This window comes from Grampus griseus, assembly GCF_964374135.1.
Source record: "Grampus griseus genome assembly, chromosome: 15".
Taxonomy (NCBI): Eukaryota; Metazoa; Chordata; class Mammalia; order Artiodactyla; family Delphinidae; genus Grampus; species Grampus griseus.
The window spans coordinates 76,538,719-76,551,225 of record NC_139009.1 but is presented as its reverse complement, the minus strand read 5'-3'; the positions used below and the strand labels follow the sequence as shown (position 1 = coordinate 76,551,225).

The following is a 12,507-nucleotide window of genomic DNA, read 5'->3' as shown; positions in this document are numbered from 1 at the left end:
TGCTCGCATTTACTCAGAGTTGGCACAGTCAAAGCTTGGGATACGTGATTTGCCCGGGGCTGAACATGTCTCTGGGGCAGAGGGCGAATGTTAAGTCAGGGGCTCCCTCCCTTGGGCATTCGTGGTCCTCTCAACGCCCGGCCCCCAAAGTGAGTTCGCTGGCCACTGGGCTCTGAGGTTCTCTGGAGAAAAAACCCAGTCCTGGGGTGCCTCCTTCCCCAGCCAACCCCAAAGCTGGAGACCAAGAGTAATGGTTTATTGAGTCTTGTGGCAGTGGTGGTTATCTTTAAAAAAAAAAAGAAGCGTCAGGGGGAGAAGCCCGACATGGCAGGGAGACAGTTCACTGAGAGGAAGACGGCAGCTGGGCTCAAGCAGACCCTCATTTACAGTATTTACAGTCGGGCCTGGGGAGCGGAGGGCGGGCACGGTGGGAGCCAGAGAGGAAACCGCCATGGCTGGCTTTGGGGGGTAGCTGTGGGCTCGGCAGGGCTGTTGGGAGGGGAGGCGGGTCCCCAGCCATTGTGCCTGGCTCCGCCCTGGGCAGGGCTGCACCCCACCCCCAGGAGCCCGGGGGCTTCGGAATGTCTGTCTCAAGCTGCAATAGGCTCGGCCAGGCTGAGGTCTGGCCGCCAAGGGGTGGTTCCGTGGTGGGGAGCATCTGGGATGGAGCTCCTTGACCGCCGGGCAGAGCTCCTGGTTGGCTGGACCCAGGGTTCAGCCTGTGGGCCAAGAGGGAGAGGAGTGGAAAGCGCCAAGCAAGCTGCCCAGAGAAGGTGGTGCGTCTCCGGGCGGCGGTGCGGGAGAGCCTTCGCACCCGCTGTGGCTCGTGGGCTGGACCGAAGCACTTACAGCCCGCGGCCGCTAGAGCGTGTCGGTGATGGGGCCACAGAGGTGCCTCTGTGTGTCCCTGACCCCGTTGTGGGCCCCATGTGCCGTCCCTCTCAAGCCTCTGGCTGTCCCCTCTTCTCTCCCCACTTCTCCTCCAATTTTGTCTCTTTGGAACGGGACGGTTCTGTCCCCCTGGGACTCCTGCCCCTCATTAAGGAGTCCTGGAGGACAGCGTGGCCTTCTCCAACGTCGTCCGGTCTCTCATGGTTCATTAAATCAACCACACGGGGAGGAAGCCGTGATGCTGGATTTGTGGTTATTTTTCATGTAATAAATAAAGATTCCTTTGTGTGACTCTCTGGGGCCCGTCCCAGGCCGAGTCCTTCTGTTGCTCAGTCGCTCCCACTGTCCCCATGGCAACTACAGATGGTCAAAGGCCGCGGCAGTGGTAGGTGGCGCGCTTGGCCTTGTTGTGGAACTGTAATAATACGGGGAACCTGGACACGTTCGAAAAAAGAACAACAACACTGCTGGTCAGAAGGGGAAACTGCACCACAGACTCTCCCTGCCTCTGCCAACCTTTAAGACAGCACAAGTTAATCATTGATCCCTCGGGCCTATCTGATCATCAAAGATTAACTCCTCTCTGGCCCTATTTCCTCCTTCTCTGGCCTCACCTTTGAGTTTCTGGCCAGAAGGAGAACAGTGGCTTCTTGCCCCTCCCGCCATGACTCCTTTGACCTTCAACACCCTTGTATCAGGGAGAGGGCAAGAGAGAGCAGTTACATTTGGAACCCTGAAGAACCAAGTTCACGCGGGGAGATCACTGGGGCTTTCCCCAGCCTTGCCCAAAACGTGCGAGGTCAGAGGATCTTCTTCTTGGGAAGCAGGGGGATTGGGTCCTGACTGGTCGAGGGGGATGCACATTTGAGGGCCTGCACCGGGCAGCTGTGCACACCTGCAGGATGGGCAGCCCGGGAAAGTTCCGTGGGAAGGGCATGTCTCAATGCCGTCAGCCTTTCCGGCTACATTGAACAGAAGCGTGGCTTGAACTTATCTGGCAAACAGAACCCAGCTCAGCCAGCCTCCTAGTCATTTCTGGAACAACAAGAGGTAACAGGAGGAGAGGGGGCGTCTTGGGAATGGATGGTCCTGCCAGGCCTGCGACGGCGCCCTTGCGGTTGGCCGTACTGCACTGCGGCTTCTGTCCGGTTCAGGTTTGCTCTGAGACCCTTAAGGCCATCCCTCACGGAGACTCCAGTGGGATCCCTCACGTTCCCCATTAAGGGGCCTGGTTTCCTGAAAAGCTTCTCTACCCAGCCCAGGCCCGGGGGGAGACAGGGGCTGATGAGCAGCTCCACAGCTCACTCTCTGTTCCTCCTGAAGGCTGTCCGTATCTCAAGCCAAACAACAGGAATGTGGTGGAACAGAGGATTTCTGTGTAAGGGCTCTGGTGCTGAATCGTGAGTATCTTTGAGTTGCTTAGATGGTTAATGCGGGCAACAGGATGGCACTGTTTGCAATCAGGGTGCTCCGCGGCAGAGGGGCAGCTGGCACTCCCACAGGGCGCCCCTGCGACAGCGTCTGCAGCTGTGGGACTCTAAGTCCCTGAAGGAAGGCAGTTCCCCTCCAAGATTTTTCTGGAGTCCACTCACCACTGCCCTCCCAAAGCCTGAGCCCTGAATCTTACACAAAACAAAAGATTTAATAGAAGATGGAGAAGAGAGACAGTGGTGCACGCAAGTCTCTCTTCCTTCTGCCTCTTCTCCCAGGCAACCCGGTACCCTGCCTTCCCTCTATCTGCTCGGATGACGGAAAACACCTGTCTTCCTGGGCGCTCCATCTAACTGGGGCCTCTCAGGTCTCAGGCAACTTTTGGCTCAGCCTTGCACCCCTCCTCCCCGCAGAGCAGAGGGCCTGGGAGGCCCCAGAGGCAACTTACTCAGCAAGCTGGAGTTGGGGAAGCGCCAGGCCTCGCTGTAGGAGGAGTACGGGGTGTGGCCATAGGCATTGCCAGAGTATTCGCTTCCTGTGGGAAGAGAATGTGAGACCCATGAGGTGGAGGCACCAATGGAAGGCTGGGGATGGGGGACAAGGGTCTGCAGGGCAGGCATCGAGCAAGTCCTCCTCCATCAGTCCTTCGGGGGCCCCTCAGTCTGCATCACGTGGGGCAGTGCCTTTTCCATCAGGGACTGGAGGTACTGCCCCATCAAGATCAGCCCTCCCAGGAACCCCAGGACGTCGATTTTAGTATTGTGCCCATTTTCCAGATGAGGAAACAGAGGCTTGGGGATCTGCAGAAGCTCACACACATGGAGGGTCTGGTGGAATTTGGAAGCTGTGCTGTGACCAGGGCCCAGGTTCTAACCACTTCTGCTGCTGCCTGGACCTTCTGTAGAAAGGTCTTTCCAGGAAGGGCCAATGGGAGTGAGAGGGGTTAGGGGTCATGGAAGGACTCAGTAAGGATAAGCTTTGTAGCCTCCCTAAGTATGGTTTGTGAGGGAGGGGCGTGTGTTTGGTGGTGGTGGGGTTGCTGAGGGTGAAGGGAAGGAGAGGGGAGGGCATCTGTGTCCTGGGACTGGCTCCATAGAGATGTTTGTCTCATTTCAGACCTGCCACTGCAAGCAAATTCAGTGTACGATTTATACGAAGCAAATCACATCACCTCTTTCTGTGACTGGATTCTTGGCTTCACCAAAGGAATTACTTACCAGAAAAATTACTTAAGAATTCCTTTAAATAACAGAGCAGACCACCGCAATTACTGCTGGGGCTTGGGACGGAGCGTAAAGTTGGCAAAACACTTTCCCACATGGTAAGCCCCTTTATGCTCATAAGCTTCCGACAAAGTGCTCGTCAGTAGCGCCAATTTATAGAAGAGGCAATCGGAGTACAGCACGAGTGAGTAGGGGGCCTCAAATCACACAGTTGGGAAATGGCAGAGCAGAAGTTGACCTGAGGGCTCTTAACTTGAAATCCCAGATCATCCATTTATGTACTTAGGAGACAATTTCATCCACAAAGCCAGGTTCCCGCCAACCCTGAGCTCCGGTGAATCCACACTGCCTTCCAGAATCTGATCTGCTGTTGTGAGCCTCGTGCTTTCTGTGGTTCCCTTCTGATCTCCTTCCCAGAGTCTAGAAGAGAGGCTCGAAGCTGCCTGGCTCTGGAGCTGGCCTGCCTGGAGCCAAATCTCCATGCTCCACTTCCTAGCTGTGCAACCTTGGACAAGTCACTGAACCCCTCTGAGCCTTGGTTTCCTCATCTGTAAAATGGGGCAGATTATTGTCCCTATCTCATGGGGTTTTGCTGAGGATTCAATCTGATAACACATGTCAAATGCTTATGAGCACCATGCTTGGAATATAAGAAGCAGTGAAGAAATGCTAGCTTTTCTGATTTTCCCATTAGGTAGGCGCTGAAATAAAGCTCAGTAGAGCCTCACACCAGTCATCCAACCAGTGTTAAAGCCTGAGCAACAGGAAGTTCCTTAGGGGCGGGGACTAAGTCTAACACAGGTCAGGAGCCCAAGAAATACATGTATAAGAAGGGAGGGAGAAGAAAAGCAAAGGGATAAAAATAGAAAGACAGAAACTAAGAAATGATCTCATCCAGGGATTTCCCTGGTGGTCCAGTGGTTAAGTCTCCGCCTTCCAATGCAGGGAGTATGGGTTCGATCCCTGGTCGGGGAGCTAGCATCCCACATGCCTCGTGGCAAAAAACCCAAAACATAAAACAGAAGCAATAGTGTAACAAATTCAATAAAGACTTTAAAAATGGTCACATCAAAGAGAATTGTTTTAAATTAAATATAGTAAAAAGGAAAAGAAATGATCTCATCCAACCATTCATTTCACAAGTGAAGAAGCTTCTGCGCAGAGAGGGACATTTGCCCGAGGCCACATGCTCCCTTAGGGCCTGCTAGGACCCTAGCCCCCAGCACTTCTTCTTGCGTTCACAAGGCAGCCTGTCCTGCTTACTGCTGGGTTCAGCGCACCCTGGAAGAAGCCGATTCTACGTTGGTTGCCCAGCAACGCCCTCAGGCTTTGACTCCACCTCACCCAATGCCAACCTCAGCGGCTCCAAAGGACAGGAAGAGAGGTGGAAAGTCCAATGTGTTTGCCCTCTCCCTGTGTTACTTCTTCGTGCATTCACTCACTACTCACTCACTTATTCACTTATCCAACACACGCTTACAGAGTACCTATCTGCTTCGGTCACTTAGAAGTTGGAGTAGGGTACGAGACTCAGGAGGTGGTACACCCCCTGGCTGCAGCATCCTCCCACCATCAGATCTGTCAAGCCCCCTGCAGCCAAAGCAGATGAAATGTCCCTGCACCCATGAAAGGTCAACCCATCCTGTTTGCTCTGCATCCTGCCTCACTCCCCTTTCTGAGGATTTGGTCCCTACAGTTTATCCCTTCTCTTTCCTCTTCATCAAGTCTCCCTTTCCAATTCATCACTGCCTTAGCCAGCATACATGCTCCGCCATCTTCTCTTTTAAAAATCCTCTTCTTACCCCACATTCCTCTCCAGCTACCAGCCCTTCTCTGCTCCATGGTCTCTGCCCTCACCTCCTCATTCCCCTCCAATCAGGCCAACACTGATCTCTTCAAATCTCTGCAACCTCTACCCCGATCACTCCAGTGGTCATTTCCGTGTCCATCACCCCCCTCAACCTCTTAGTCGATTTTGATTCAGTTCATCACTCCCTCCATGCCTTTGGGTTTCATGATGCCAGTCCTCCTGGTTGGCCTCCCAATCCAAGGGCCTTTCTGACTCCCTGGCCTTGCTCGTTCCTTCTCTGCTATGTCTCTGAATGCTGAAGAATCCCAGGGCTGGGTTTGTGAGCCTGCTGTGATTTTCCATTCACATTCTCTTTCTAGTGATCTTGTGTAATCCCTTGGCATTAAATAACAGCTTTGTACAATGGCTGAAATTTATGCCCTAGTCAGGATTCTTTCCTGACTTCAGACACACATCATATGCCTACTGATGTATTAAACTGGTTATCTAGGTGGTGTCTCAATCCTAATATGACCCAATAGAACTCTTGACTTCCACATGCCAAATACTCTACCTCTTCCTCGTCTAACCTCCCACATGTCACCACCATCCATGCTGTTTCCCAAGCCCCAAACCAGGGACTCAACCTTGTTTCCCCTGTCATTGAACCCCTACAGCCAGTTCCCTAGTAAGTGCTGTTGGCTCTACCATCCTCAGTGTCTCTGTTCTCCTCCTCCCCTGCTACCTCCATGGCCCCCACCACTGTTATGTCCTGTATGAACTACTGCAATTGTCCTTCAATTGGTCAGTTGGTCTCTGTGCTTCCGCTTTTGACTGTCTGCAATTTGTTTTCCCAGTGGCCTGAGTAGTTTACAAATTCGACCCATCCACATACAACGTCTCCTCATTCCGCAGTGCTTTCGCCACTCACTCACTGTTCTTGGATATCTCGCCCTCTTTCTCTGTGTGGTCATGCTAACCCAGTTCCCGCCTTGGGGCCTTTGCACTCGCTGTTCTTTTGGGCTGGGGTCGGTCTGCCCCGGTTTATCACTTGGCTGACCGCTTTGAACACCTTCTCAGAGAGGCCTCTCTGGATCACCCAATCGAAAGTAATCTTCTCTCCCTGTGGCTCTGTATTACATCATCCCATTTTATTGTCTTCCAAGTGCTTATCACTATCTGAAATTATCTTGTTTATTCATTCACTGACTTTCTTACTACACTTTTTTTCTCCGCTATTAGGCTGTAAGCTCCTGTCTTGTTCACTGCTATATCCCCAGCATCCCATACCATAGATCCTCAACCACCATCTGTTAAGTGAAAAGTGGTGAATGGATGGTAGGATGCAAGGATGGTTGAGAGGGCGGATAATGGATAGATGAAAGAATGGATATGTGAAAAGACGTATGGAAGGATGGATAGAAGGACGGATGGATGAATGGAAAGGTGGATGGATAGATGGATGGATGATGGAAGGATAGAAGAAGGGATGGATGGATAGAAGCATGGGTAGATGGATGGGTGGATGGATGGATGGGTGAAAGGAAGGATGAATAGAAGGATGAATGATAGAAGGATGGAAGAATAGATGACAAGATACACGGATGTATGTAAAACTGTGTGTAAAGATGGATGGATGGAAAGATGGAGAGATGGATGGATGGATCCATCTATCGGAGCTCTCGGTACAGCTCCAGAACTGGTTAGAGGGTCATTAACTGTATCAATGAGACAGGAACAACAGCAAACAATTAGAAGGCACAAGAGAAGATGAATGGATAAAAGAAATCTGTGCCCTGGTCTGGTTCCTACGTCGCTCTCCTATAACACATGTCATTATTTCCGGTATGGTGGGAAGCAGCGTGGTGTAGTACGCTAGGTTTGAAAGAATGCTAGATTTGAAATCAAAAAAACTGTGCTTGAACAACCCAGCCACTTAGCATGGTTACGAGCCCGGGCGCACTACTTCGCTTTTCTACGCTTGTTTCCTTATCTACATAAAACTAAGATCATACCAGCTTCCCAGTCTTATGGTGAGGATTAAATGAGAAATAAATGTATACCTATGAATGGCCAGGCACACAGAAAGTGCCTGACAAATGATCTCTTCCTTCCTTCCACAATTGATTGAAGAATGTCATTGGTATGCCTTGCTTTGAGCACTCTGTCTGTACCTAGCACACAGTAGGTGCTCAATGAAGGTTTGATTTTAATGGAAGGAATCTCGCTTCAGTCAACTTGGAGATTGTAACCACTGGTAAGAGATGGACACGAATACTTTTTCTATAAAAAAATTCCTTAAGAATTCATTTGCACCATGGAGTTACTGGGAACCAGGGATGCATTTAAATAACATCGTACTTTCTGAAAACTGATTTGCATGTAACTTACTGGGAGCCCATCCACCTTGCCAAGCAAGCCCCCTCTTGGAATTCACTTTGCAGTCCATGCTGTACTTGTGTTATTTATTTTTTTTCCACAACACCCACTCAGGGTGAGGTCTTTATGGAAACAACCTGGGGGCCTTTGATGAGAGGCCCAAGCCTTCCAGCTACCTCACAGGTCAGACTCTGGGCCCCAGGAACCACCCCTTGCCCTGGGCCTGCCCCCAGGAATGATCCATAATTAAGAGAAAAGCCCTGTGCTTTACATCTCCTCCTCCCCTTCTAAGCAGGCGGCAGGGAAAGGTGGAGAGGTTGGAAGGGGAATGGGGGGAGCCGACTGGAGCCTGGGATTTTGATTGAGGGCCCCATTATCCACACTCTTAAAAAAATAACCAAATCTTTTCCTTTTTTATCTGGACCAATCTCATTTCACGCTCCAGAAGAGGAAGGGAGGGAGGGAGGGAGTCTGGGGCCAGGAGGGAGAGAGGAGTCAGTATTCTGTATTTTCAACGCTGCATTAAGCACATCGCCACGGTAACCAGGCAGCGACAAGTGCCCGCTCAGCGGGTTCCCAGGGAGCACAGAGCCTCCTTCGCTCCCGCCCTCCTCCTCCCCTCCCTCTGCCTGGGAGAGCCCAGCCCACCTGCCTCGCACAGGGCACCCGAGTGGGTGGCTGGTAAAGAGTAACCCCTGCCAGTGGGGGAGGGAAACAGGCCTGGGTGAATGCCTTGAGTCTCTGGAGTCAAAGCCAGAGAGGCTGCTCCAGGGCTGGCAGGAAGGTCACAGATGCCCTGATTGATTCAGAGCTCCCTTCCAGAAGCTCCAGGTCCTCAGGCCTCTCTGGGCGGTGCGCATGGCTCTGTTCGACCCTATCCAACCTGGGGTCCTTCCTGTATGTTTCCTAAAAGAGTGAGACTCGCCCGAAGAAACTCTCATTGTCTTTACTTGCCCAAACCTTGATACCCTGGGTCACTGCTGGGTGATGACCACGCTGGTGGATAAAGAGACCCCAGTGACTGGCAGGGAGGATCCCAGGACAGTCCAAGTGATGATGGAGAAGTACTCCCAGCTCGTCTCCCACTTTATAGTACCTTTGGAGCTCTCCGGCCACGGGTCCTGCCCGTGCAGGGTTGAGTGAGTGTGAGGTGTGAAGAAGGTTGTATTTCAACCGTCTTCATCGCCATCATCACCAACACCACGCAAACTCAGACTTTACAGGAAGGGTAGATGGGATTCACCAGAGTGGAATAACTGGGAGACCACGGGCTGCTTGTAGGCTAGGATTAGGTTTAGCTCACAGTGTTCCATGGCCCCCAGCGGCCTCCGCATCAAGGCTCACTGAATCACTGGAAGAAACGGCAGAGCTCCGATCGGAACACCAGGCTGTCCCAGCCCCTCCCTTTTCATCACGGTGGGTAACACAGGAGCATCTGGGAAGAAGGGGGCTGAGCTGGAGAGAGTTATGGAGCCAGGACTGCACTGAAGTCTCTTCTCCAGGCATTTATAAGAAGATACACCTCTCGGTCCACGCTTCCTTGCCCTTCGGGAAGCCTATGCGAGGGGCACAGCTCACCTCTCTTGCTCGGCCTGGGGCCGCCACTTCCTCTTTGCAATGCTTCCCCTCCTGCCCAGCCCCTCCCCTTACCTGCCACCATGCCTGCGATGGCAGAAGAGGCATAGCTGCCCTGTACACTGGTGGGGATGTGGGGTGGGTATCCAGGCAGCGTGGGCCCCACCATCTCTCGCCCTGCAAAAATACAGCAAAGTGTCATCAGGTGGGCCACTGTGGGCTCCTGTGCTTACTGTCTTGCTCCCCCGGGGCTCAGCAAGCCTTCCCTCTGCCATTCCCGCTCTCTCCCGAGTCCTTCTCCAGACCCACTTCCTCCCCCACCCTCCTCCTCTGAGCCCAGGCTCCTCTCTCCTTGGCTGGCCTTGGCCAGGCCACAGGCTCCACCATGCAGGATGTCCTGGTTACTGCAGTCCTCTATTGTTCCCTGTTCTCCAATGATTTTATTGACACAAATCTTATTCATCCATAAAAATGTCATGGTATCGGAGGGAGGCTGAGGGCTATGTCTTCTGGGTCTTTGTGGTCCCCCATGGCATCCACATAGCAGCCGGCACAGCCTGACCTAAATAAATATGTTAGAGGCCACTGGACTCAAAGCTCACATCTCCAGCTCCAAGGAGAGCCGGGAACAAGGCCCTGTGAAGGGACGGCAAAGGTGTGTCCTGTGGGCCCATCACTCTCCTTTTTCAAACGTGTGGCAGATATCGCTAATCAATCATTGCACTCTTTGCTGAGCCAGAGGGAGGTTCCTGCCCCTGGACCTGGCCTTTCGGGTGGATACAGCCTATCAGAACTGCAAGAGACGTGAAACATATTGCCTTTTCCTGACCTGGAAAGGAGATGTGGGCTGACAGACAGTGTTTACACATGCCCATGAACCACTGACATCTGTCCATGCCATTCCTGAAAAGAACCATCTTTCTCTTTGTTTATCTGTAATTTGTGGGTAATTCTCTGGCCTTGGTGACACAGAGGCTGCTCTGTGAAGCCCTGATTTCCCTGGCTTTGCCTCTCCTCGACATCAGGTAGTCAAACCTTCCCATTCTGGAGACCCCACCTGACCTGCTGAGTTTCTCTCCATCTACACCACGTGCCAACAACCACAGTGCTTCACCCGTGTCCCTTCTTCCATTGCCCCATGTCCTGCAGGCCCATGAGATTCTGCCCCATCCAAGGACTCTTGGCCAGGTGACAAGGCATCCTGTTCTGCCCAGGTCATGAACACCGTCCCAGCATATTTAGGAATAAGTCCATTCCACTCTCAAAATGCCCCCGTTTGAATGATGAAATTATTGGGTCGTCCTAGCGCTCGGTGACGTTTACAAGGTTTCTAAACCTCAGACCTATCGACACTTGGGAAGAGAGAATTCTCTGTGAGGGACTGTCTTGCACATTGTAGGATGCTGGGTCTACCCACTAGATGCCAGTAGCAGTTCCCACTCAGTGTGACAACCCAAAATGTCTCCAGATATTGTCATATGTCCCCGGGGGGCAAAAATCACCCCAGAATGAGAACCTGTGTGTTAGATTATCACCATTACCAGAATGTTTTTACCTTTTCCATACTGGGGGCTACCTTCTCTCCTAGGACTTACATAGGCTCGCTGTGAGCCTCTGTCAACCAATTTACCAAGTCCACCCCTTCCATGGCACTGTTTGTCCAACTTTCCTCCCATCCATCCCCCAGAGGTCCTTCATATGTCGGGCCCTTCAGGGGGTGCCTAGTAACAATGGGAGGGAAGGTACCTCGCATGGAACCCTGTAAGTTGTCAATACAGCAGTAACTCCCTCCTTACCTCTATTTCTAGAGGTTCCCTGAAGACAGTTCATTCATTTGACAAATACTGATTGAGTAACTCTGATACCCTAGGCACTTTTCACAGCACTTGGGGATACAGCAGTAAGCAAGAATGCTAAATTAGCAAGGCTAGGCGCTAAGTCATGATGGGGATAGACTGGGATGGGCATTGGAGCCAAGTCCAAGTCTGGGGGGGTCAACAAACAAGACCAGGCCTACTGGACTTCTGCCCTTCCTCTGAAGGGAAGGGTCTAGGAACCAGAGGATTTTGGTCCTCATTCTGCTTCTACAACTAATTTTCCAAGTGCCCTAGACCAGCCACCAACGTACCCCAAGCCTCAGTTTCTTCACATGCAAAATGGCATAAAAAATAAGAGTAGCCTTACACACCTTATTACTATTACCAGAATGTTATCAACATAATTCAGAGCTAAGGTGTCATGCCACAGGTGAACACTGATTCGTGCAATGGACACATTCTATAAATTGTTACATGTCAAGGGAAACCTTATAGAATAAATCCTATCGGAAAGGAGCCATCGATTCATTATTTAAAACTCTGTGAATGTTTTGGTAAAAATGAACAACACCCCCTAATTTCCTAATTTGTTTGAGTATAATGTCCAGCAGTGGTCGGTGCGGGACCAAACAGAAAGGAACCCACTGGAATCCGACAGATGGGTTCAGTTCACTTGACACAGGCCTGAACAAATGAGGGCTTGGCCAAACAGGTGAGGAAAGGGAAATTTCAGTATATTTAGAAGGAGAGGGAGAAGTAGGCAGAAGATACACTAAGGGAAAATCTGATCTTTCTTCGAAAAAGACCGCAATACGATCAGCTCTCAGACTCTGCCCCTTGGACCCTTGGATGAAGCCCCTGGTCCCTTGGATGAAGCCCCTGGTCAGGCACCAGAGCCCATGAGAGGCGAGGAGTGACATGAAGCCCGTGCGGGCAGGATGAGGACACATGGTGTATGTGACGTGAGTAGGACAGTGATGGAACAGGGTGGTGGCTGATTCGGGCCTGATGCCTTTTCCCTTTCCTCTTCCCTCCCTACTTCTGAGAGACAGACAGACAGACAGACAGACAGACAGACATCTAGGTCCAGATTGTGGCTGAGGAACAAAGTACTTAATTTTCCTGACCTGCATCTTCCCGTCTGTCTCATGAGGAGCTAGGCTAGATGACAGATTATAAATTGGGCTCACCTTAATTAATATTTGACTGATTGGTAGGGGGCTTCCTGGTGCATTGTGTTGAGAAGGATTCTGAGGCTGCATCTGTGTCTGCCGTGATTGGGGTTGATGGTATATCTCGGCTCTCAGGCCATCTATTGGCTAGGGCTGGCCTAGGTGCTCTGCAGAGCTCTTTCCGGCCCTGGAGCCCTGTGGTCCCACATTCCCCTTCATTCTCCTCTTAT

General features: G+C 51.6%; 1 protein-coding gene across 1 annotated transcript in view; it reads right to left on the bottom strand.

The window, feature by feature from the left end:
* Nucleotides 1-253: 253 nt before the first annotated feature.
* Nucleotides 254-12,507, bottom strand: part of PAX8 (paired box 8) — a gene marked incomplete at its 5' end in the record, with an annotated part of 57,882 nt that continues 45,628 nt past the window's right edge. Inside the window, 3 exons of the mRNA XM_082672766.1 lie at nt 254-1,325; nt 2,771-2,857; nt 9,319-9,465. Of these exons, the coding sequence (XP_082528892.1) occupies nt 1,249-1,325; nt 2,771-2,857; nt 9,319-9,465 (311 nt within the window). The 3' untranslated portion in view covers nt 254-1,248. The remainder of the gene's footprint in view (nt 1,326-2,770; nt 2,858-9,318; nt 9,466-12,507) is intronic.